General features: G+C 38.0%; 1 protein-coding gene across 7 annotated transcripts in view; it reads left to right on the forward strand.

Annotated features, from left to right (window-relative positions):
* The window catches only part of TJP1 (tight junction protein 1), a 168063-nt gene that overhangs the window by 955 nt on the left and 139822 nt on the right, over positions 1–27286 (forward strand). For all 7 annotated transcript variants that reach the window (XM_080607983.1, XM_080607988.1, XM_080607989.1 and 4 more), the window contains exon 3: positions 9159–9291. In XM_080607983.1, the coding sequence (XP_080464109.1) occupies positions 9159–9291 (133 nt within the window). The remainder of the gene's footprint in view (positions 1–9158; positions 9292–27286) is intronic.

Consider the following 27286-nt stretch of genomic DNA (forward strand, 5'->3'; position numbering starts at 1 on the left):
CTGTCCGCGCCTCACGCCCGGAGCCGCCCGCTCGCTGCCGCGCTCCCCGCTGCCCCGGCGGGGTCCCGGCGGCCGGGCCGGCCCCGGTTTCGGTCCCGGTTGCCGGTGAGGCGCCGCCGCCGGGCAGGGGCACCCCGCCGAGGGGCGCCCGGGGGGCGAGGAGCGGTGCGGGGCTGCCGGCGGGCCGCGCTGTGGGCAGCCCTAGGTCGCACCGAAATCCTGCCTCGCCTTCCTCGTCGGTGGCTTTTTGGCTTGCCGGCGGGCGCGCTGAACTGATTTTTCTGGTTGAATCAACAATATGCCATGAAAAATGTATTAAAGTGTAATTGTGTAATGTGGGTGAGTAGGGCAGCGACAGGCATATGGCACCGCGATGCCCGGGCACTGGGAGCCTGGCTGAGGCACTGGGACGCGTGTCGCCGCCGGGGCAAATGGCGAGGAGAAAATCCGTGAACTTGTCAAGTCAGGTTTTCTGGGGGGAAAATGCCAAGGAAGAATTTGGTACGCTGAGGATTTGTTATCCATAAAAGACTAAGAGTGACATTTTAGGTGGTGATGCTCATATGGTTTTCTTTCACTGGACTTAAACGTTCCTAGGGAAGGAAAGTGAAGTGTCATAGAAGGCAGGGTAGGTCACACTGCTTAAAAATAGGTAACCCGTGAACCGAAACATTTACATCGGCAGTTGCAACAAATATGGGTATTACCTTAATTGCAGAACGTGTCTTATACTCACACTCTCTATATGTATACATATTATCAGCTAGCATTCACAATGTCAAGGAAATGCATCACTTGAAGAAACACTGTGCACCTAATAAGCTATGTCGTAAATTCCAAATCTTGCTCAATGACTTGCCGAAAAAAGCAGTTTGGCAAATCTGTTCATACTAACTGTAATGTACAAACGTAGTCTTAGACAAAAATCTGTTGACATGATAAGTTTTATTACATTTAATCAAATCAAAAGGTTTTACAGTGTATGCAGTGGTTTGATTTTGATTATGTAAGTTACATAAAGTGCCACTACCATACCTATTGTATTTTCCCCAAAAGCTTTCCTTGTCTGTGTGCAGCAGCATGTTTCATATATCGATATATTACTTCTTTTGAAAGTCTAATTATGGGTAATATAATGCTAACACTTCTTATGTTTTATATTTCCTGTGTCTCCTTGGAAATTTTTTCTTTGCTGACATGTTCAAGTGAAGCTATTTATATTTGCGTACATTTAAAGTCTGAAAGGACATTATTCAACTTCTATCTGATGTCTTCAGTTGTAGTTAGATCAGCTCTGTATTGCCTAGTTTCATGGCAAAATTAATGTGCTTTTTGAGGGAAAGCAAAACAAGATAGTGGATTCCCACTAATACGTACTATAAGCATTGCATTTCATAACATTTCTAACTTGTCTGAATGTTGCTGCAATGCTATGCCTTACGAAGATTTAGTTGACTAAGAGTGTTAGGGAAAAATAAGATTATTTCTTTTCTTAATTTTAGGGATATGTATAGATTATTTAAGATTTGAGATCATGTCTCTGGGATATTCTTATTAATAGGTGACATGATAATATGTAGTCACTTTTCCTTGGAGAACTTTAATAGCATTAGGCATTATCTCTGTGGATAGAATTTCTGCTCATGTATGAAATGCTATTCTCTGATGCATTTAGAGAAAGGCTTAAGGATACTTTTTCATGTAAATTTTTTTTTAAAGCTTAGTCTGTATCAAATCACCCATTAAGAAAAAGCAGATATTTGAGTGAAGAGTATATTAATACTAAAATCAATGCAATATTCGTGTATATTTCCAACATAGAAAACAAGAGCATATTCCAGGACTAGCTCTTTGGGAATCTCCAAGGTGCATAAAGAAAATGTATAAATCAACTCATTTTATAATCAAAGGATGCTGTTTTTTGTTTATTTTTATTTAGTAACAGAACAACAACAACAACAGAAGAAACAGCATTTTGTTTAACCAGTCAGCTTCACAAGTTCTTTGAGGTTTTAATACATATTGAAAGTGGAAGCAAAAGACATAATTTAATAAAAAAGGGTTAAAATGCTCATCTTTTTGTTGGTTGAGATAATCCACCTGAATCCTACTGAATGAAAATGAAGAAGGTACCAGCAATGGTTCACTCTTTATAGAGCATCTGTCACTCCAATTTTCTCCTGCTTTCCCTCCCAAAATCTAAGTTCTGTTTGTGATGCTTGAAGGCAGAGGTACGAATGAAAGCAAAAAAGATGGACAGTGATATCTCATGGTGGGTTAATAGTAAGTTGGTATAAAGTAGCTGGATATAAAAGAGAGAGCTGGCCAGAATAGAAGGAAGCTGTGCCACAGGCTCGCAGTGGAGAGTGGTGGAGATGGGAACTTGACTGTGCTTAATGTGGAGCTTGATTGTTTTATGAGGAGGTTTAGTTGAGAGGAGAATTTTGGACCTGGTGATGAAGGAAGTTGCTGGAGTCCCATACTGCTGATTCAGACCTTTTCCTGCATTTGTGAGGCATTGTAATCTAATACATAGAAACCTAAATGAGATGAGTAGGATGTTCTTAACGGCCTTGCTGGGAGGGCTGTACCTGGGTACAAAAACCACTGTCATAATGCTGCCAGTTAGCAGAGTCTATCAAGGCAATAAACTGTCTTTGTTCAGAGCAGGAACCTCCTTCCAGGTCAGGGCTGAGGCAACATGAGAAGCTTGCAGTATTTCTGTCTGTGATGAACTTCTTTCTGGACAGAAGGTTTTGTTTTTTGAGGTTGTACAGTAATACTGCTTTGGAGCACTACCTTTATTTCCCCTGGAGTAGAGTATTATCTGGTGCATTATGTTTAAAATAGTTGTAAGCGGTGCATAATCAGTACTTTTCTTCTGAATCTCTAATTTCCACTGTGAAATGGGTTGTTTTATGGAGTTTTTCAAATTGTAAAACCTTCATACTAGCACCGTGCCTTAGCTAGACCAGTTATTACAGAAACAAAATTAAGAATTCGGAATGTGGTAACTCACACCTTGAAAACTGTATGGCAGTTTCTTTCACCTTGGTAAGACAACGCAGGATTTTATTGGTCAACATCTGTTGATAGCTTTTATTATTATTATTTTATTATTATTATTATTTTATTATTATTTTTAAGGGTGAGTGCAGCATGGATTAGTGCATTTGCTAATGAACTTAAGAAAAACTAACTGCTGTCCTGGGAGCACCTTAAAACACTAAATGGACATCAATATTTACTGGAATCCCGATATCTGCAACCTAAATTCTTTTAGAATAGGAAATGATAAATCATGTAGTTAAGGGGAACTATACAAATGCACCATAATTTCCTGCTACACTGAAAATAATATTTCTCTCCTAAAGGGAGAAGGAACGGGGGAAAATAAAACCAACCAACCAAACAAACAAAAAATAGCAGGGCATATTCTGGCAACTCTAATAATTCCCATTAATATTCTCATGTTTCTTACAGCATTTGCCTCTGCTTTGAAAGGTCTCTGCTTGGGCCGCTCCCTCTGCTGCCCTTGGCACAAAGGAAAATGGAGTCATGAAATAAGGCAAAAAGCTCAGTTGCTGATGTGTTTTCATTACAAAAAATATTATGGGAGTGGCTGAGGCTATTCCATGTTTGCATTTCCCTTATCTTTTAAAAATGATTGGTGGTTGACTGAGGTAATCTATAGGTTGCAGAAAAGAATGCAGAAGCAGTACGCTACAGAATTTGAATTTTGCTTGATCTTATTGGTGCTATTGTTAAGCGAATGCGTGATAAAGAAGCCTGGATGTTAATGATAGCTGCTTCTTGTAAGATATTGCATGGGCATTATTTTCAAGCAGATGAATAAACATACTTGAAATCAGTGAAGAGTAACTAGCCTATCTGGAATTAAGCGCTGATCTAAAAGCTTTGTTGACTCAGGGTCGTTGTGTTCAGGCTGGGGACTCTGCTTCAAAGTTCAGGCTGATGATGAAGGATGCCTGTTTTATCATTAGGACTATCCCTAGGGAGAAAAGTGTCACTTCTAAAGAGAATCATATTTAGAATATCAAATTAAGGAAAAAAATCACCTCAACATAAGAGAAATAAAGCAGCAAAGATTCAACATCTTGGGTGTCTCTACAGAAGTATGTGGAAAAATACAGATCGCCAGAATGGCTGTTACCCATTTTTGATTACTGGTTCTGTTAATATTTGCTTGAAATGGGAATAATGGTCTCAGTGTAGCACATTGTAAGGATGTATTCATGTTGCAAATTAACTGATACCTTTTTCTGATGAAGGCAGGATGCTGTGCTTATACCTGGAGGTATCTGCAGATACACAAGAATTACGTGTAGTAGGTGACTGTTCAGTGATGCTAGTCATTGCTTCATATTAGGCTTTTTTTTTTTTTTTTCCAAACAAATACTGAGTGACTATAAATGTTAGGTCTTGCAGGCAGATCAGTGGGAGCATTTTCAGCTTTTCCAGCCTTTTGATGGAGCCAGGAGGCATACTGGTCACCTTCAGCTGAGCCCGGCTGACATCCTCGCTGTCGTACTGGGGAAGCGTGTCTTCTAATAGGAGGGCACAAACACAGAAACTTTACACATCTCTCAGCTGAGATGTGTGTGACTTCTAGAGATAGAAGTTTCAAAGAAGTTTCAGACTCACACATTGTGTGACCATCTGTAGTAACCATTTGCCACAAGTACCTCGGTGCTGTTTACTAAGATGGGTAGACTACTTGCAGGATATGAAAACTAGTAGTTATGTCACTGTGAGTCTTGTTGAGGATATATCGTTGTCAAAGATTTGTCCTCCCTGCCTTAGCTATAGCATTAATGCTACACTCAGAAAACAAATACAGAAAATGTTTCATTTCAAGACATTTAATTATATAGGTAGTCTTCTATAAGAAGACTTCTTATAGATTAGAGTTCTGAACTGTAAATCACTAAATATTAAGAGAATTGTCTGCATTTTTAAAACCTCTTGAGTCTAACTGCTCTCTCTAAAATAATGTTAGTTTAGCCATTTAAGCCAAAGTCTAGCTATAGAAAAAAGTTAGGTAATATTGACGCTTGTTATAAATTGTAATTGTGTGCAAGTAGCATAGAAGTACCTTTTTAAATAATAAAAACTATGCTATTTTACATACATTCCACCTAATTACATTACAGTGTGTCAGTCATTAGCCGTTGATGTGATGGTGCACTTCGAAGAAACTGTTGCCTAGTACTTTGTTAGGCTTGCATGTTTATCAGTGGAACACAAATACTGAAAGTATATTAATGTTTTTGCTTATTTTACCAACTAGAGAAATAATTCAGAGTCACAGTTATGTAATCTGATAGCTGATCAGGGACTAGCAAGGTCAATGACACCATTTTAAGTGTTGTGGATAATAAACAAGGGCCTCTGGCTCAAGGTGGGATTTACAGAGTCATCCAATTTTACTCGAATAAAATTTCCAGAAATTAGCGAACAGGGGTGCCTTAATTTAGGAGTCCCCATACAAGCCACACTATAAAGCTGTTATGTTTCCAGGATATTGAACACATTCTTCAATGAGCAGAAACAGCACATTTCAAAAAAGGCATTCAGAACTGCTCACACCCTTCCAAGATCTGGATGCTATATTCAACTTTTTAAAAGTGTAGGCTGCTTTGAAAATCTTATTCTTAAGCTTTGATTCAGGAGTGCTTGCCTTGTATTAGTTGATGAGATGCAGACATTTTAAAAGGGCTCTTCGAAATCTTCCTGCCTTCACCTGTGATAATTCCTCTGTACCCCTGTACTACTGCCAGTGACTTAGCAACTCACTCAGAAATTTTGTCTTAATTAAACCAGACAAACAAAAAATGGAGGTAGGAGGTAATCAGATGTGTCAACTTTCACGAGTAATTTAATTTAATTTTTTTTTTAGCTAGAGGTCCAGATGCCAGAATTGTAGTATTGCATGATAGTTTCAGTGTACATTAAAAAAAAAAAAAAGAAAAAACAAACTTGGTTTCTCTAGTTACAATGGAAACGTTGAGAACACAAAGCAAGATTGAAAAGTAAGAAGAATTAAAAAATCTGTATATCAGATTTATGCGAAATTTAGTTTCAAGTCAAACTCAAACACCTTTTTTCGTGAATTTTGACTCACCGAAACTAACATTCCTGTTTATATTACAACTTCATAGAGTTCATTTTGGGGTCTTATTCCTTGTGGGATTTTCCAGTAGCTGAAACTGCTGCTGCAGTGCTGTACTGTTACTGCAATTCTTGAGGGTTTTGTTGCTGCATCCAGTGTTCTGAGAGGGCAGGCGACACAGATCCAAGTCTGCCTCAGATCTGTTAGTGCTTCTCTTTGCACTTTGAACTAGAGGATTAGCAGAGGCACAGGAGAAGCTGATATTTAATTTCTTTACATTTGTCCCAAAATTTCCTAATCAACCATAGAGTCAAAAAAACATCCTTCTGTACATGTGGATGCCTGACTTCATTTAAGCAGCATATAGTGCAAAGCTTCCAGATTCCCACTGGTGATATTGATTAGGTTTTCCTTTAGTTGGTTAAATATTGCTTTATTTATTTGTGAAAGACACAGTGAAGTTAGGGATTTTATAAAAAAAATGAAGGCAATATATGAACTGCGATCTTCCTTCCCACAAAATAATACTTTGAAGTTAAATGTGATTTTTAAAGCAGGATTTGGAACCATAGAAGCTAGTAAGTAATATCCATCATTTATTCTCCAGCTGAACAAAATTATAGATGGATTCCAGAGGCAGCAAATTATGCTCCTCTCTTGCAGTTTTTTCAAGTGGTTTTTAAGAATGGAGCTCCCAAGTGGAAGGGCCTTCAAAATACGTCATTAGTTTAGTTCTTTGTACAAACTACATCACTTTGATTAGCCTGTTATTTTTAAATGTTTGTCTTTCACATGTCGTTTTTCTTAGCTCTTTTTATTTTTTGAAAGTCTTCTTAGTATGAGAAAACATTAAAAGACTTAAAATTTAAAAACAGATGTACATTTACAGGCAAGGCCCGAAAACAAGGGGGTTGAAAAATAAATCAAAATTAAGAAAAGTCCAGTGCAGCTTACAGTTGTTCAAGAACTTTTCTATTAAATTTAAGGAAGAAAGTCATTAGTCTAACATGTTCAGCATTTAATTGGACAGAGGCGAACATTAAGATGTAATGACCAAGTGATAAGTACTGAAATAGGCAACCCTCAAATGTTCTCTGAAGAGAGACTGAATCCAGACCTAGCTGAAGTGAAAGCAGTGGATCTCTTTGTGGGCTCCAAGGTCTGTGTTTGGCATGGAGTCAGAAGATGTATGGTTATGTACATCTGGGTTAACTTTACCAGAAGTGTTTGCAGAGATCTGTGAGGTGTCAGAAATATACATTCATACAACTGAAGTATACCATCTCTGAGAGTGTCACTCTTTGTATGCGAACAAGAGTTGCAACTGAGCAACTGTATCTCTTTGGAAATTTATCCTAGTAATTCTTTAGGACATTTTAGCAAGGAATCCGTGGCATTTTTTTTAGTTCCTGTGGACAATTGTAGTACAGTAGTAGCCAGGCATCTTTCTCACAATTCAATCCATATGTAATTATTACAAAAAGCTGGTGTAGTTTGAGCAAGAAATTTATATATGTCTGAATATAATAGTTATGTAATGATTTAGAAAATACTACGTGTCTTTGCAGTTGAAAGCCCAGAAGTAAATTAACCCAAGGAGAAAAATGTCTAAAACAAGTTACTGTACTGTCAAGGGAACTGATAGCAAGTTGTGTGTGTGTACGTGTGCCCGTGTAAAAACCAAAAAACTTAGCCATATGAAAACAAAATCTCAATTTGGTATCACAGTAATTTAACAAATATTAAGGTCTTTATAAATTGAATAAGAAATTTTAAAAGTTCAAATGAAGCAGACCTCACATAGACCTCAGAGTCCCCGTGACCATGCAAGTGTATTCAGCCTGTGTTTTTTGTATTTTGTACTTTGGATTTTTTCTTTTGTGTTAATGCGGCCCACTCTATGCAAAGTCCTTTTCTGGTGATGTGCATATGTAAGGACATTTCCACCTCTCTTCATCATTTGGAAAAGCAATTATGTGCATACCAAAGCCATTAATTCCAAGTAAAAACAAAAACGAAAAAATATACATAAATTTTTTTGGGGACAGGAATCTTAATGGTTACAGAGAAAACCACTGATCTGCTGTCCAAATTCTTGGGAAATGCAAAAAAGATAGAGATAAATGTGTATGTGCGCACACATGCACACATTAATTTTTGTGGCCTCTTAACATCTGCACTTGAGAAATTATCCCCAAAAGACAATCTGCTCAGTAAGACTTTTCCTTTTTCAGGTGTGCGTATTTGCTGAAATAAAGCATTCCTAATGTGGTGTCAGACTGACTAGAGACTGTTTTGTGTTTAAAATACCGACCTTTCAAAACTTAGTACATTTAGTTAATTGTTAACCCCACTTTTACTCAGTAACAACTTCCAACAAGCTCCTTGAAATATGGATTACTTACTCAAAATATTTCAGTTATAGACTCCCTTAGGACTATATTTAGACTACTAATGTGATGAAATAACTTATAAACTGTATTTCCTTAATATATTACCTCTATGGCTTTAATAGATCCTTTTCATTTTGTTATCGTTCATCATTATTCATTACTAGAGCAGCTGAAGTACCATTAGCGCTCAAACTAGAAAAGCTCAAAAGCCAAATTCTGCCAGGCTCCTGCTGATTTAACTGACAGACTATCAACATGTATCACAGAACTCAGTTTTCCACTGAATTAATAAGGAAAAATATTCCTTTTATTTTTTCAAAATATATTTCTCTGTAGTCTGTTTTTTTTTGATACTTCTTACATTTTTACAGAAAATGTACAGATGACTAAACCTGCAAGCAGTGGTAGATTTAATGGGAGCTAGGTTTCTACATGCTTTTGTAGTCTTATTTTGGCACTTACTGATTGAAAACTAAAGTTTGGATTGAGACCCTTGTTTGTGTAACATGACCATATGTTTATTCTCTTGTATATTATTTACTTTAAGCAAAAGTATTAATTGCAAATGTATATTAAAATATAAATAAAATTATAATTTCTTTGTCTGATATGTGGCTCTTTTTGTTTGGCAGGGTAACTCCATCTTCCGAAAATCCCAATGGTGCTACCTGTAGTGTAAGTCAGGGAAAGCCTTCTTTAAGAAGAATAAAAGGGAGAATACACAGAAGCAAAAGTCTTGATAGCATTGATTTCTGTGAATTCACTGTAAGTACCTTGTATTTTATATTTATCCTATCTGGGAATCTTCCTAATAAAACAGTTGTCCCTCTTGAATTAGGTTTATCTGTTTGTTAGAATCAGAAAATGTATTGTGCTTAATGATGTTACAGTTGCAATCCTACACTGACAAGCGTAACAAAAGTGGTATTGGTTATATAATGAGTGATGCATACCTACATTTTCATTCTTGAGTAAATGTTAGTTAAATATTTTGATTTCAGATTTTAATATTGCCTCCTGCATAAGACGCATGAACTAACTGGAAAAGGAGTAAATACGAAAAATGAGATATGTTTTCAAAATCTTTTTTCATACTTAGAATGTTAAAGTTGCATTCACAGTGAAATAGATTATTTTTTAGGAAATCCTCAGAATTATTTGGATTGTGTGACTATAGTAGAGTACTAGAAAAAGAAATAAATGTATATACATTATGTGTGTGTTTGTATCACTTAAAAGCTAGTATCACGAATGATACTTAAGCAGTATTGGTGTATACTTATTTGCTTCTCTTTGGTCATGGTTCAAATGTATTTGTTTTATATTTTAAGAAAATTTATAGTAATCATGGTTTCAAAGATTTTGTATAGATTATGCTTTAGAGATTTAACAGAATTCAGAGAAAAAACTGTGCAATAGGGGCAAACTTAACTTTTAATTAAGGATGTGTTTCCATTCTAATGATGAAAGAAAAGAGAATGTTAATATGAATGGAGATGGGACATAGGGGTAGATTTCTTGCTGTTTATACTGTTTACAATAGATTAGAGTTAGTCCTAAAAAGTCACGGTATGTTTTCAGAAATTCTTTGCTGCAAAACCAAAAATATGTTACACCTCTCAAATGACTCAGGGAAATTTGGTCAAAACAAATTACACTCTGACAAACTAATGTATTGTAGTTAAGAAACAGTAAAATAATGGTAAAGAATATATTAAATTATAAACCCTTTATTGAAGATAAGAATGAAAGAGGCAGATAGGAGATACGTGCTATCTTTATGATGTACAAATCAATAGTAATGTGGAGAGACATTGTGTTGTGTGGCATTACATGGTAATAAAAATAATATAATTAAAACGTTCATATGTAATTTGGGGAATTAGCTTTATCTAAACCAACAGAATGAACTGAGTATGTGCAGCTTTTGTTGTTAAAAATGATGCTAATAGTATGAAAAATAGTATATTTTCTCATGACTGTTTTTCTTCTAATTACAAAGTCTTGTAGAGCTATCTCTAGTACAAAGACCTTGCTGTTTGTTGTTTAAGGAAATAATGAAATCAGTAGCAACGATTTGTGATTTAATGGGTTGTGTAGTGTCCAGATACTTGTAGCATGCAGGTGCTGAAAAGCCAGGTCTCATTGCAGGGCAAACGAGTACGTGAGCCTGTGTGTGCTGTCAGCAGCTAGCACTGCTTGATTTAGAGTGCTTTGGTGAGTCCTGTTGTCACAAAAGTGATGTTGGTGTAATCATTACCTTACTGAAGAGTAGAAATTCTCTTTGGGAATGAGATTGCCGAAACAATAATTTTAGCTTGTGCTACATGGGTCTTCATCTGTGTGGTCCTATTAAGGACTTTTTTCTAAATCTCTACTCTTGGGGCCTTCAAAGAAAAAGAGATCATAGCCAACGGTAAAATGAACATCTTGCATGCCATAGAACCTTTGCAAAAGAGATTTGAGACACATAATAATGGATCATGTCTGTATCTGAAGCGTACAAATATTTAGAGTAATTACATCTATATGTATGAAATTCATCTATTAATAGCAAGGTATTGATAATTAGGCTCACAAAAGGAAGACCGTTGTTTATTCTGAGGTTTCATGTTAAAGGATGATGCGAGTTTAAATAGCTAAATGTGGAAATCAGACATATAAATATGGACTTTCTTGCTGCTACATAATTAATTCAGAATTACACTGAAATATTTTGTAATATTGTATAATGGTACTTTTATTGTTTTAAAATTGTGATTAAAAATAGATCTAAAGAAGTAATTGAGGGAATTAGTATGCCTAAATCTTTCCAAAGTGCTCCCAGAACTGAATGCTTTTTATGGTCTGCTCAGGCAATGGCATATAGAATAAAACTGAAAATAAAAGATTTAGCAGAAGTGAGAAATTATTTTACAAAAAGGGAAAGAGCTTTTTAAAACATTCTCTTTAGAACTCTTCTTTGTTGTAGTATATTGTTTTTATCCACAACAAAAATGAGAGGTTTCACATTTTAAAGACGTATGTGATTTATATGTTGACAAACTCAAAGTAATTGGAGGATCCAGTGAACTGTTGTTTTTCTTCATTATACACTGAGATTAAGATCTATTAATAAGTGACTGTTAGAGAATTTCCATGTCTATATGTATTCCAAAGTGATCTTGTTTGTAAACCTTTTGTTTGTTATCTATAAGCAAATTCTTACTGAGGACAAATCCTGACATCAGGAAGGCCTAAAAAAAAAAAGTTTTATGCCTCGTTTTCTCCATGCATGAAGAGATGTGTCCCCTGTGGGAAGGATCTGGATTTCCATGCAATATGTACATATGAAAATGCAGGACCTGAAAACCCTGTATTTCCTACTTTGCTGTGACTTCAGCTGTGGCAGTGGACAAGTTGTGAGAGCAGCATTAAGCTGAGAGGTTCATTAAAAACACGTTTATTCAGAAGGGAGAAGATAACCAGAGAAGAGCCTGTTGTATGTGTAAGATTTCGGCAGAGGCCAAAGAGTGCCTGGGAGGGAATACCACGGGCTTCACGGGGTTGTCTGAGACGAGGTGGTGCTGCCATGTTCCTAGTTTCCCACACAGTGTCTGAAGTTAGTGGTACTAATGGCTTTGTTATACCTGTGGCTTATAACATAGACGACACACCTAAAAATGCTGGAGGGGTCTTTGCCTATAAAACCTCTTTATAGGATGACCTGCTACTACAACGACTTATTGCGAGCCCCGGATATTTGTGGGAGACTGTCACAGTGCACGACTGCTGGCTGGTGCTTGGCGTACTTGTGTTATCATCCAACAGCTGCCTCTGTGGTGCTATCCTTAACGTCCTTTTAGGAGGTATAAATTCTTCCTGATTACAAGTGGTGGGAGTCTGCAGGATTGCTGACAAAGATCTGGGTTTTATTTCTAGTGATACGTCTGCTGTCTGAAGGGGGTGATCCTGGGGTTTGTAACAGCCGTGCCTCTCACTACCATTTTGCTAAGACAGCAGGCAGGAAGATAAAGCTGTGAGGTAATGATAAGCCACAGAGTGATGGGGCAGCAGCTACTTTGAAATGTGTATCTGTCTTGGACTTCTTTCACCCTTTTCTTTATTCTCTCCATGTATTACTGCTACCACTTGGTCTGAGATTCGTGCCTGGTTTCCACAATCTAAATAAAACCTGTTTAATCATCCTTCAGTTCTTTAAGAAGTATCACCATGCTACACTTTCCCAGATGTTAGTCTCTGAAATACTCAGCGTTAGTTGCATATATCAAAAATGAGTGATTTTTGTTGAGTTATCTGCAACCCAGAAATGTTGCATAACTCCTATTCCACACTGCAGAAGGCTTTGAACTAGAGAAAGAATAAGATTATCAGCTCTCAGAGAGAGATGTGAAATGCATCTTACCTTGTAGAATGAGCTTGTCACACTAATGTTCATTACATCTGTTTGTAAATGTTTATTACACTGAAACAACCTGGCTTTGCACAAGCTACCTGCTATAGCAGTAGCACTTTAGAGTCCAATTGGTCGACAGGGATTTTCTCGTACTCGGCATCGTGCATGCACACACCAAGTATTTCCTCCCACAGACCTCATGGTCAGTTAACAACAACAGGTACGGTGTGGCTAACCTTTGATTGCGTGAATGCATGAAGGCGAATGGTCGCTGGCCTTATGACAAATGTTGTATGTGGCTCACAGTGTTACAAATGATGGCCACCCCTACAATGTGCAGACACAGAGAAACTGTTCCCTCCTTTCCCTGTGAGACGGCGCTGATGTTTTGTGGGGATGCCAGTGAGGGAGACTTCTCTGAAACATTTATGAGGAGCTCATTTCCTGAACCTTAGAAGAGAGAGAGCGCCTGAGATATCTTCTTTCTCATTTTTAGTAGGGTAACTTTTTGATCAGACTGGAGAAATGACCAAAATCCTCATCTTAAGCACGCTGTTTGTTTAAACGAATACAGACATTACATTTTCCTGCTAGTATCAGCCCTTGTGGAAGAAGGAACTCTTCTCGGAAATCAGAGCACTGCAGTTATTTACAATATGAACAAGCCCAGCTCTGCATATTTTCTGGAGGCAGCTGATGCTAGCCTGCTCTCAATAAATATGCACACAGCAAGTTTTCAGTTAAGCTGAAGCCGGAGTCAGGCAGATAATTCCCAGTGTACTTCCACCTGCAGCAGGGGTGGAAGTCCAAGGAAGTATTCTGCAAAGTGCTATAGAAGGGCTGAGTCTTGCTTTCATTTTCCCATTCTTTTCTGGTCTTAACCTTTTTCAGATGTGTTGTTTTTTCTCTTCTCATCATGTACTGACAATAAAGTGAAATTGGCTCAACTCATTTGTACCGGCACTTTAGAGGTCAGGGGATGTCAGCATGCAAAATACAAAAGTAACTCAGGAGGGCAGGGTAGCAGACTACTCAAAAGAGGAGAAAAGAGAGGCCACTAAGCACTAAGGGCAGTTGAATAAAGCACTGTGGAATGCATGAATAAATGGAAGTAGCAATAAAGGGGGAGATCATCAGAAAGTGAGAATTAGCTAATACGTAATTGCCTTTTTTAGGTAGGGCATGCTGATGTTCACCTGTGCTACTAGTTTTTAGTTGACTGTAAGTTTTAGTGAGCATTATGCCCCTGAAGGGGTATGATGTCTTGTGTGCTTTCTTGCAGAGAAGTATTTCTCTGTGTGCATGCCTGCTGTTAGCAGGGTGCAGCGGCTGACCCTGCATGCTCTCCGTGGGGGTCCGTGTGCCCAGCACGCCCCGGGTGCCAGGACAAGCATGTGCACCGGCGTGCCTGAAGAGCAGCTGCAATTGGCTGCCTGTACGGTGCTTTGCTGCTGCTGTTATTGCTAAGAGTTTCACCTTCTTTGTGATTTGCAATGACATTTTAAGGCTGGTTAGAGGCTTTAGACATTAACTTGCTTGGATGCTTGTGATGACATCCTAATTTCACTTCTTGGGTCCCTTTGGTAGATTTTTAAGGTATGCGGTAGGCTGAAGAATCATTTTGCTGTTTGAAATGTCCTTACCAAGAAATGGAGAATTTGTTGCAGTGATTAGACAGCCCCATTCCCCCAGTGAAAAAATCCAGTGATCAAAACAGGATACTGTGCTATGCTGCTCTGCTAGTTCCTAGAGTATATTGCTGAGGAAAGCAATCTAATCTGTACTGAAATCATGGACTTATTGCAGTTTCTGTTGTATTTAATCTAACCCAAACTCCTCTTCCTTTTGAGTTGTCTTATAAATGGTTTTTCAGATGTTAGATATTATTCTGTAGTTCGTTTTGAAATAAAAATGTTCTATTTTTATACTTTTATTTTTCTTGATTTTTCCTGCTGGGTATTTTAATCTGAATATTTATCTGTAAAACTGGTACAATGATAAATGAATAATAATACAGATGATATGAATCTGAGTTATTTCTTAGGATGGAGACATAAGAACACTGACATTCTTTAAAAAGTCCTGCAGGTATTTTAGTCTTGTTTGTAGATGTGGAAGGAAAAATTCATTAGCACAGCTGGAGTCTTGTAGATGCCCTTAATTTGTTCCTGTTCAGAGAAGTGTGGTTGTTAGGCAGCTGTTTGTGAGGATTAAATCCTCGGTAGTAGCTTAGACTTGCTTCACAATGTTGCTGTTGTAAAAGACAAATCTCACGCAAAAGTTACTCATTTATTAGAATAATAATTTTGTCTATTGACAGATATATGAACACAGTGCTGACATTACACAGTAGAGCTAGTTTTAGTCAGTTTGCTTTACCTAAGTTAGTTTAATTGATTAAAAGAAAAATATTTTTTTATTTAACCACTTAACACATTTTACAATTAATGAAATGAAAGTATTTTAAGTTTTTCCTATGTGTTTTGTTGGTAGGTTACACAGAAAAAATGCAAAATTATACATGTTATTCTTAGCATATCTAGTTAGTAGTTTAAATGGAGATAAATTCTTTTTAAACTGATCTTGATTGGAGCAACATTTGAAATACAATAGGGACCAAAAGAGAAAATACTGCAGGCTTTAGATCCAAGATTACAATTCCTCTGGGAAAAAGAAGTATGCATTTTCAGCATTGTTTATTTCTCTCATTTTGCATTTCATTTAAACACAAATCCAAAGTTTGATACAAGTACTATTCCAAATGTCAAGGCAAATTTTTAGGTCTAAACATCACGCTAAGTGATACTTATGCAGCCTTATGATTAATCCAAGAATGTTAACCATAATAACAACTAATTTCATTTGCTAACTTTTAAATTGTGATTGACCTTGATTTGTGTTTCTGAAGTGATTCTGGTTGTTTCATGCTTCTGAATAAATTCAGCACACCAGTTTAAATCTACCAAGGATATTAAGTCCATAATAGTCATTATACCAGCAACTGGATTTACGTTTAAACTTAATTAGAAATATATTTTTGATTGAGTACATTTTTAGGTTATTTTTATTTCTTCTGAGGATGGCACCATGAAATGGGACAGACGGAGCTGTATAGAAGTATTATTTAGCATATGTTAAATTAATACCTTGTTTATTACTTCAGTACCATCATAGTTTGCATCTATTGTGAGTTTTGACTTGTCAGGTCTCACCCTTCTTAAGAAAATGTCCAAAGATACCTAGGCCATCCTGTAGTTTGTCTTTAAATTATATAATACCAGTTCCCTGACATGTGGCTGTATGGGATGCTGGCGTTCTGTATCCCTTCGGTCTCAATCTAGCAGTGCACATGCGGTTGCCTCCCAGCAAACTGAGGCCCCAGGCAGGGTGAAGGTCCAATTGTCTGTCCTTCACCTAGCACAGGGGTCCTGGGTAGCAGAAAGGTGATAGAGAATGGCTATTTTCTCTGGTTTTGGGGTGCATCTGAGAGCTTCCTTTAGCGTATTCATTTCTGCTCTGGATTCTGCATGCATCCAAATGAAGATCAACTTGGGATTAAAGTAATTTGATAGGATGACTCACGGAAAAGAATAACTTTCATATAAATATGCAAAAGTTCTCTAGGTGGCTGCTAGTCTGATTTTTTTTTGTCTGAAAATCAGTTTCTTGATTTTCATAGTGATGTTGACTAGATACCTTAGCATTTTTTTAGCTGTTTTATATTTATGCAGTAAATAATTGCTTCTGTCTGAAATAATTTAAGTAAGTGAATTTATATTGGTTTTGAGTCTAAGTGCATTTATCTTTCGTGCCAGAAATTCTTCACTGATTTATTTCTACAGCAGAAGTTAAAATTACATTGTTCAATCTATTTTTCTGTTATTGATAGATTTATTTGTTTGACCTTTCTTCACCATCATGTTTGAAGAGAGGCAGACTGGCTAGTATATATGAGGAAACAAAGACAGGAACAACTTCTGTTGCAAGCTCTGAGCCTTGTGCTTAAAGATAGCGAAAAACAGAAGTGTCAGTATGAATGGCTTTTCAAATATTTCACTACAATGTATATGCTGAAAAGTCTAGTAGCATGTCTGTTTTATCATTATTATTATTATTATTATTATTATTATTATTATTTATTATCCTTGTGGGGTAGGGGGGGCTTTTGCCAACTTATTTGGCCTTACTGGAATTGTTCCCACTTGGAAATCAGAATTTGTGAGTGATTAATTCTAGGGGTCTTTAAAATTTTGTTTTTATTATTAAAAAACAGTCAGGTATGAGTTGGTTTCATTTGTAAAAGCTGCTGGGAATTTTCTGTCATGAAATACAGGTCTAAATGTGGATAGTATTGGCCAGTCTGCAAAGATGCAGTAATTTCTTAGAAATAATAAAAATCCTTTAGTGTAAGTACAGTCAACCTCAAAATACAGTTTGGGGTTTTCAAGATTTTGAAGTACAGCATTTGGCCTCATTAAAAGGTCTTTGAAATTTGTTCTTTCTTAAGTTAAAATATAAAAAATATTAATCAAAGTTTTAGAAAACCATCACTTAAACTCTCTAGTCAATTGCTGCCAGAACGCTCTCACGGTGCATATTTCACAGCACTGCATTACATTTCTTTCTTTGCACTTTGAAGAAGGTCTTTTTAGTTGCGTATAGAGATGAGAAGATAGTCTGAGTTCCTGATCAGCAGCAGAATAGCTCGTTTTGAACTCAGCCATGCTCAAGGTTATCTGCTACTATCCAGCTACCGGCGTACATCTACCGGTATAAATCCTATAAAAATATATAATATGTATATAGTGCAGATGCCTGCACATTGCATTTAATATACAGCATTTCACTGGTTAGGCTCACCTTCTCTCAGCATGCTCTCTACATAAATTTTAGAGTTTTGTTGCCTAAACTCTGCCTGTCAAATCATGCCGTCTCTGCCAGTAGCAAGCACCTCCAAGAGGTGCTTGACCCTAAATGCGCAGTCCCTCAACAGCAGTTGAAAAATGTCATCGTCACCCTGCCAAGGTCTGCTCTTCCCAGCTTTTTTTCTCTGCTCTCTAGAAGCAGTGGTTTGTGCTCAGGAATATGTCATTTAGCACTCAGTAAAGTATTGCTTTTTTAAACATTCCTCATCATTCCAAACATTTCCCTGTCCAGCCCTCTCCGATTCTTTGTCATCCAAATGGCTGACAAGTGCGCTTAGGCATGGAACAAAGGAATTTGCCTTTAGCAGATGGTTTATTTTAAGAGGATGTACCAGTACTAATGTAGAAGGACTGGCAGGATACTCTCAGCAGTCAAAAAAGATTTTGATATATGTGCTGTAGCGTAAGGTTTTGCTGCAGTCACTGGAAAACTGTGAGAAGGGAGAAAATGTAGTTAAAATAATGGAAATATAATTCTGTGCATTGGAAGTCGAAAATGAAGTACATTCTACTCAACACCTGAGTCTTTGACCTAAATGCAGAATAAAATAAAAAAGATTGATTGTAAGCACCTTGGAATTCAGACTGCATGAGTTTGCAAAAAGGTCTTAGCAAACTTCTGGGCTTTTTTAGTCCAAAGAAATCTTTATTTTGAATTTATTTTTTATTTCGAAGTCTGAACCTCTGAATGTAAAACAAATTGTTTATACTCTGTGCTTAGAGTGACAAAAGAGCTAGAATGCATTAGTGTTCTAGGGCAGTTAGCGTGGGCTGTCTCATCGTACTTGCAGCAACAGACACTTCTAGTTTGCAGACATTCTGGTTGCTTTTGGCACAAACGTCCTCTTTGTCCTCTGGCACAGCTGGTTTTTCAAAGAAATATTGGATGTTTGTTGCCCATCTATATCTAAGAAGAGCAGCTTGCTTCTCCCACTGGTGTAATATGCCTTTGCTGATTGCTCTGCAGTATTCCATGAGGAAGCGTCCAGGACCAGATAACCTCTAAAGAGCAGCTGCCTTTGGATATTTGGCACTGTTATTAGCCATATACTATTGGGATCACAGGCTTCTGTAATAAATTTAGCAATCTTGGCTGCAAGATCGTTATACTTATCTAGCACCCCTCAGAGCAAGAGTTTGAGAAGTACGTCTCCTATTCCCACCGTGGTGAATGCCACTGCAGGAGTAAGAAGCAGATCAGAAGTGTTTGTATTTTTATGAAGATCTGACATTTAACTTTGGGTATCTACTGACTTCCTCCAGCTGTCTTTCATTGCCCTCGAGGACAGCCCAGGGGACACGTACTGAAAGGTTGTTAATGACAAAGAAAGGGAAGAATCAACAAGATAATCTCTAGGAGCTGCTCAGATATTCAGGAACCAGAGGGCAGTTTCTGAGCTCACCCTGGAGGAAAGTTAAAAAAAGACAATGTGCAAGTCTGAGGGTTGTGCTTTCCGGTGAGGTGTTCTGCAGGTAAAGGGAAATGAAGAAGTCACAACCTCCAGTGTAAAGTTTACAGCATAACCTAACTACAAACACAATTGATTTCCACCCCTCTTAGGAAGCCAGCGTGTCTTACTCTTTGACCTAACTGTGATGAACGTAGAATAAGATTTTTGGAACTCCTGTATACCAAAGTGGGTGCCCAGGCAGCACTTCAGCTGCACTTGCTTTAGGTGTGGTTTTTATATACGAACAGCAAAACAGTGTTTTGTGGAATAACAATTCATTTACTCTAACAAGGTAGGGATGTGAGTTCCCAAATTAATGATCCCTCAACAGACGCATGAAAGCTTTCCACAGATTTATAGCTGGATATGCAGTCTGTATTCTTTTATTCTTAAATGTGTGATCCCTGTGAAACTTGGTTCATGATATTAATCTAGTTAAACTTACCTGGTTATCTACCAGTGCTTCCGTAACCAGAGCAATACATGGCTTTTCCTTTCTCTGTCTAGCAGGTAATCTGGGTAGATCGGGCATTTTCATATAGCACCACCTCATTGAAGATCTTTCCAGTAACTGCATGCAGTCTTTACACTTATTGGCCATGGTTTGGGGCAGTGTAACAAAATAGCTTTGCATAACTGGATGATTCCTACTGAATCAAGTACTTGCAAAGCAATAGCAATGCCGAGGTACAAGCATCCAGAGATGGCCTGCCTTCATTTCTCCACTTCACAGCAATTATTCTGCTGTGTTTTCACAGGCAAGCTAGAATGAGTTCAGACATATGCCCAGGAATGCGATGCATTAATCCAAAAGTTTTACAGCCAGGACTTTGTAATCTCATATTTCAGTTATTAATCTTTGAAGTATCCATTTCATGGATCCAGAACTGCTGCTGAATTTTGTAAGGGAATCCTGGGGCTTTAAGATGAGAACAAGAAGAAATACAGTTTCGGGGGGGTGGGGGGTTAAAACAGCCAATTTTTTAGATGAAGTGCAAAACAAGAAAGATAACAGATGAGTCAGGAGGATTTGTTGGACTTAATCCCAAACACCTAAAATTCCCTGACAGGAGCTTCGTTTCTCTTCTACCAGTACAAACTTTTCCATTTAAGATAGTACTTAGATGGTGCTTGCTCTGTGTGGAGTACTCACAGAAGTGGTAATGCACGATCTGCGGTGTTATATATCTTCTGCTGAAGATGGATGTACTGGCATAGGCAGCAAAATTGCAATGTGCGAGGTAAGAGCAAAGCAGTATAAGTAGCTCCCTGCCAGCAGAAGTCTTTTTTACAGACTTCTGATTCTGCTGGTAACCTGGGATTTTCATTGTGGAGGTTGTGTTCTTTTCAGACCATACCTTTAGAAAGGATCTTCGATACATTGCTGAAACTAACACACTATGCAGGTTTGGGATTAGACATTAGGTGTCCTTGACTAGATCATACTTACTTCAAGACACCCAAAAAGATGATCTGCAATTATGTTTTGTCCCTTAAAAGAATTTTTCCTCAATCAGCGGTTGCAGTGGCTGTCGTGTTACCATTTACACAGCTTGTCTTGTTTATTGTTTTCATCTTCAGCTTTTGTGGCCCTTATTGTTTGTGTTACCGTAGTACTTAGACCACCCTATTAGTATCAGAGTCCTGCTGTGCCAGATGTTCTACCGACACAGAGGGAAGATTCAGTTCTCTAAACCTCGAATATGTTAAAATGTGTTAAACACTACTGCAGATACATCAATTAAAATTATTAAGATACAGGTGGCTTATCACCATAGTGATAGTTTTGAGGCCCGTAACTTTATCTGAAACAAGGTACTGCATGTAAGCGTTTGCTTTTCTACCTCTTCACTTTCATGCAAACATCCTGAAATATTAAATATTCAGCAAATTGGGCTGGATTTATCCTGAAGTTTGTCCTGCTTTTTGCCAGGGCCTGCAGTTACTATGGTGTTAAAACATGGAAACCCATGCCTCTTCTGTGGCTATCTGATGAAAAGTGGGTATGAATGCTCAGAATCCCATCAATGGGGAAAACCTTGTATAAGAATAGTGGTTGTTTTTAGGACCCCTTTAGCACTTGGTCTACAAAGAAGAGCGTAATTATATAAAATCACTGCAGTTGATTTGCATAACTTTTTTTTTCATAAAGAATATGTTCTAAGCCTTTAAAACTAAGTGATCTCAGGAGGATGGTTCTTCTGCCAGCACCCAGATAGAGTACATACATAGCTCAGAGGTGATTACAAATAATCATATACGCCCTTCCCTCTGAACTAAATGATTTGAGAGATTTTAGTAAAGGTTACAAACCAAATTCTGCTTAAATTTGACAGAAAGTAGAAAAAGAACATTTCTAACTGTACTATCTTCAAAAAACAAGAGAACTGTTTTTTGGGATCTATCAAGAATTACTTTCTGTAACAAACATCTTCAGAGGAAGGAGGATTTCCTTCCACAATTCAGGGCTGTTTATAAGAATTACCCCTCTTCCTACAATGTTGTCATGTTTTAATGTAGATGACGTGCCATATGATCTTCATGGAGTATCAGAAGCACAGAGTGATTTGGGATGGAAGGTACCTGCAGAGATCAGGTAGTCCAACCTTCTGCTCAAAACAGGGGCAGCCTGGATGAGGCTGCTGAGAGCCTCTCCTGCTCATTCGTGCTTGTCTCTGAGAATGGAGGCTCCAGGGCTTTTCTGGGCAGCCTGTTCCAGTGTTTGACCACCGTCCAGGAGAGATTTTTTCCTTCTATCTGATTAGAAGTTTCTGGATTGTGATTTGTTCTTGCTGCTTCTTGTTCTGTCACTGTGCAGCTCCGAGAAGAGTCAGGCTCCATCTTTGCAGTCCCATTAGGTAGTTGAAGACAGTGCAAGGCTAGGATCTCCACGTAGCCTTTTTTTTTTTCAAACATAATTTTTTCACCCTACCCTAATGTGTTGAGCTCCGGTCCCCTAGTCATCTTGGTTGCTCTCCACGGGACTTGCTCTAGTTTTTCGTTTGCTAAGCAGCCCATGACTGGACCCAGCACACCCGGCATGGTCTGACAAGTGCCCAACAGAAGGGCACGAGCAGTTCCTGGGCCGGCTGGCTACCCTTGCTAACGCAGCCTGGTGCCGGGCTGGCCGCCTTGGCTGTACTGCGGGCGTCCTCCTGGCTCCCGTTCAGCTTGCAGCCTGCCCACCGGGACCCCAGCGTTCTGCTGCAGGGGTTGGCAGCTCTGCCTCTGGCCAGTTGCTGACTTTTGCAAGTTGCTATCTTCAGCATGCCCTGGCTTTCCACCTTAACTCTTCGGTAAGTGCTTCAAACTGAATGGTGGAAGCTTAAGTGTTGCGTTATTTCTGCGAGACGGCTTTGAAGTCTTTTGTGGCAGCTGTTGTGCAGAGTACATGTAGTAACAGTATGGGAGATCTAAAAATAAGATACATATATTTAAATGATGTTCTTAAATAACCTAGTTATGACTTACTGTGGCCACTCTGCAGATGAATTAGTTCAGCTCTAATTGTATTGAGAAGGAAAAATAATCTTGGTCTTAGAGCATACATAAAAATGCTAAAATTAATACAGAAATCAAAAAGGCTTTTAACCAAGTGGTGGGTGGAATGCAATGAAATCCTCAGAACTCACAAAATCTTCCTCTTGGTTAACACAGTGCATTTTCAGTCATTTTAGAAAAACACCAGTAGGGTGCACAGTTGGGCTGCACAGTGGGTTGGTGTTGCCATTTACAATAGTTCTAGTCCAGCCTCTTTGCTGTTTGTGGTGTGTTTGACAAAGTTCTGCTTCCTAGGGAAGGATTTTATTGGTCCCTTTCTTCTTAGGTGCGTGAACAGCTTTACGTTTGGTTATAGTCTATACCAAAAGCTGAAATAAGAGGGGACATCATTAGACTTGAAAAAGCCTGAAAGAAACCGAAACACCCAAACCGTATGCCTTCTAAAGTCACTTATGACTCACAGTTTTGACTGACTGAACTTGGCAGCATTTGTGGTATTTTGGGTATATTTGAGGAAACCCACAACAGTGCATTTTGTCATCTTTTATATTCAATAATTCAATACAAATTTTAGTCTTTTAAATTGTTTGAGTCCTTCTGAGATCTTTTCAGGAGCGAGAATTAGCTTTGAGTTATTTGAAAAGAGTTATTAAATAGATTATGTAAACGTGTGATCTCTTGTGCTGTTTTTTTATCCTTTAATCAGGGGCAGAAGGCCTGGGAACGGGGCCAGAAGCACGGAGTCGGCAGGGACTGTGCCTCCTATAGAAGAGGGAAGGGAATTTGGAGTCAAAACCTGGGCAGACGGGTATGAAGGGGAATAAGCCAGAAGCGGGGTGAGGAGAAGGGGCAGAGGCAGCGGGGAGTCAGGCATGCTGACAGCAGCCATTTGCCCAAACCAGACTGTACCTTCTCCTGCACAGCTGGTGTCAACCTGCATGTGGTCTCCAAGCTGGAGTCACCTGCCCTTGTCCTGTCCTCAGAGACAGCGCTCTGCAGACTGTGCCCCATCTCCATCCTGCGTCTGCCCCCTCACCAGCAGCTCCCCTGGGACAGGGCAGTGGTGCGCAGCCTGGCAGCTGCCACCCTCGGTGCTGGCACTCGGAAGAACCTGTCCCAAGCCTTCTGCAGACCCCTTGCACGGCTCTGGGCCCTTTAATGGCATGTTAAGGGGCTGCAAGAAGCTGAGGGTTTCACCTTGGTTTGAGTGAGGAATCATCGTCTAGATGATGCGGCTAGGACAAGTCACCAGAAATTGCTAAATATGTGCAAAATTTTAAGTGTGTGGTGTGCGGGTGAATCAGCTGGAAAGCTTGGCAGGGTCCAGGAACCTGAACCCCAGTAAACTGGGTTTTTATTCAATTAGAGTAAATTACAGGAATTAAAGACCTGACAAAGGTTTTAGAGAAATTATACTGACACTCAAAGGCTCGACAACCATCTGAGTCTGCTTTCTACTGTTTGATTAAACTAAATAAAATGTATTTGAATATAAGGTAAGTTAATCTTTAAAGAAAGTATTTAACAATTATATACTCATATTGTCTTAGGTCAAAGATGCTTTATAAAATCAGGTGATGTCAATGTCATTTTTTAGAATATTAGAGTTCAGATAGTTCAGACAGTTCAAGATCTAAAGATTAATGTTGAAAGAATATCAGAGGTAAGGTAGTATTAAGCCCCTATACACTGCTTCCAGAGTTGTGTTGCTTTTCTCCAAAAATTGGGCACTGAAGTGTAGTTAAGGGGAAAAGCTGTTTGAATATTGGCAGAGCACTACCAGAAGTAATATTGCTGCAGTCATTTCAAGTGAAGAAACCTAAGGTGATCTGTCCTGGGCCAGCCTCTTGATATGAAGGTACAGATTTTAAACATAATGAACAATTTTATCCTTTTTGATACCTTTTAATTTACATTGTAAATATGCTAGATGAATTTTCAGTAACTCATTACTTAATGACCACAGGGATAGTTTCTGTGACTTACTCACATTCGGCTTAGCTATGTTTGCTTTCTGTGATTTTCAATTTATACGATTAATCAAAATCATGAATTTACAAATCAGGTAAATATTACTATATTGTAATTAAGCCCTCTTGACTTTGCTTTTCTACCATTTTGAATATTTGAGTGTTTTTTCTTCAAAAGGTGTATAGGAAAATCCTGTAACCGCTTTTGTAGGTTCATTACCAGCTTACTGTCCTGCCAGGAACCACTAATGTCACAGTCGGAGGGATTGTGTCAAGTAGGTCACAGACATACCACATCCGCTGTTGCTTTCACAACCTCCCATCAAAGGCAGTTGAGACATAGCCAGTGACACTACAGTAATGGTGCATACTGGTTTATATGCTGAACTACATGTTCTTGTTTCTTTTCTCCATCTATTTTTTTTAATCATTCCACATTTCCAGACTAATCTTGTTGTACTTGTAATGACATGAAAACTTAAGAACGTTTGACAATTCCATCACTGTGCAGCTTTGACAACTGGAATTAAGTGCCGAAATTAGCTTTTCGCAATTGGATGCGGGCTCAATTTAAATGTAATGTGCATGTATTGCTAAGTCAGTTTTAATGCAATGAAGAAATGAAGTTTTAAGCAGGAAAAACAGCTAGAAAAATTGATGAGACAAACTATATTTTATCTGAGACCACCTGTAACTTTACAAACTTATCTGCCTGTGTAAAACAAGACAATATTAAATATACTATGCAGACTTCACAAATATAGCTTAGTGCTGAATCCTATTAGAAAGGTTTTTAAGACAATGCTTTTACCACAGAGGAATATCTCTATGTGTGACTGAAAAATCATTCAATCTGAAATAATCTACTCACAGAAAAGAAGAAACAAACAGAATTTGTTGGTATATAGTCAAGTATGGCTATAAAAAAGTAGGAATATTTCCATAGGGAAGCCTGCTGAAATTTTCTTAGTAAGCACCACTTGCTTTTCTTCTGTCATACTGCTGTATTTTCTCCCATTCTCCAAATCTTGCACTAATTAACCTCCTACCTGCCTTTTCTCAATGCCAATTCTCACTGTCTCACACCATGTTCAGTGGTTGAATCCCCTTCCTTCTGTCTTATGCTGGCTGAAATCCATCTCTCTGCATGCTAAATATGTTAATTAATTTTCTCATACATGGGACTGATAATCTTTATCTAAGCACACATTTTGGTCATGTAGCTTCTTGCAGAATACATGTACTTTCATGTATGTTCTTTAATAACACGGGGGAATTAACTTAAGAGGCCATAGCTCCAAATATATACCTCTCCATCTTCTTTAGAAACTGAAAGCATCAGTCAACCAGAAATGCATCATGAAGCAGTCCACATTCAGTTGCATCTCTGCTTTCCCTGTCCATTTTGAATGCCTTCAGAATTTTCTCTCAGAAAAAGCAGGAATGTAAAGGAGATTAGATTAGACCTTAAGCCAAAGTTTTACTACCCAGAACTGTTGGCAATGTTTGTGTATTCTTGAGATGCAAATACCTCATCTCCATTTATACTTTCTCAAATTTCTGCCCTGACAACTTCCTCTGGCATTGAGTTCCGTAGTTTAACAATATTTTAAAAACACATTTTTTTTAAAATGTTTTTTTGCAAGTTTAGATATTAGTTTATCGCCTTCTGGTAATCTGAGACAAAAGATTTTTGTCTTTGTACTTTTGTACCCATCATGAGAACACACCAGTTTGTCCTGTTGTGCTCTTTTTTCTCTCTCCATAAAAGAGATTTTTCTATGCAAACTTGTGTCTTTCCTCTACAGCACCTCTGGTTCTGCAGTTCATTTTTTTAGAAGGAATGACACACAAACATAGAATGCAGGTGAAGACACATTACTGATTCCTTGAGGAAATTATCATATTTTCAGTGTTCTTTTCCATCCAGCTCCCTATACATCTTAACTTTGTGTTACCTTTATTTTATTTTTTTTTGGCACAACAATCAGATGTTTTTACTGAAATTTCTACAGTTAAATCGATGGCCTCGAAGTGCGTTTGGAATTCTCCTTCTGAATATATATGTGTGTGTGTGTGTATGTTTTCATTACTTGGCATTTTTGGCATTAAGTTTTATTTGTCTTTATGTTACCCATTCAGCCTGATTGTTTGGGATTTCTGAATCTCTTCATGGTATTTTTGGTCATGACTTGTGTTAATCATTTTATGTCAACTCCAGATATTTTTCATTTACTATTCACTATTCTTCTTAGGTCATCAATTAAAATATTTTTTTTTAAAAAAAAAGAGATTTAGTCAGAAATGGTGTGGTGAAAATCATCCATTTATTTTTATTTTTCACTTTGTAGCCAGGTTTTACCGAACACGATAATTTTATATTGGGCCAAAAGGTTGCATCACATGTAAACAGTGAGTATTTACCAAGAGATTTAAAACTTTGACATAGTGCCTCAGTGCAAGAAGGTACTTCTGTGAAAAACACAGGTTTCACAACAAGTTTTGAATTATCTTGAA

This window comes from Anser brachyrhynchus (genome assembly GCF_964034855.1).
Source record: "Anser brachyrhynchus genome assembly, chromosome: 11".
Classification (NCBI taxonomy): Eukaryota; Metazoa; Chordata; class Aves; order Anseriformes; family Anatidae; genus Anser; species Anser brachyrhynchus.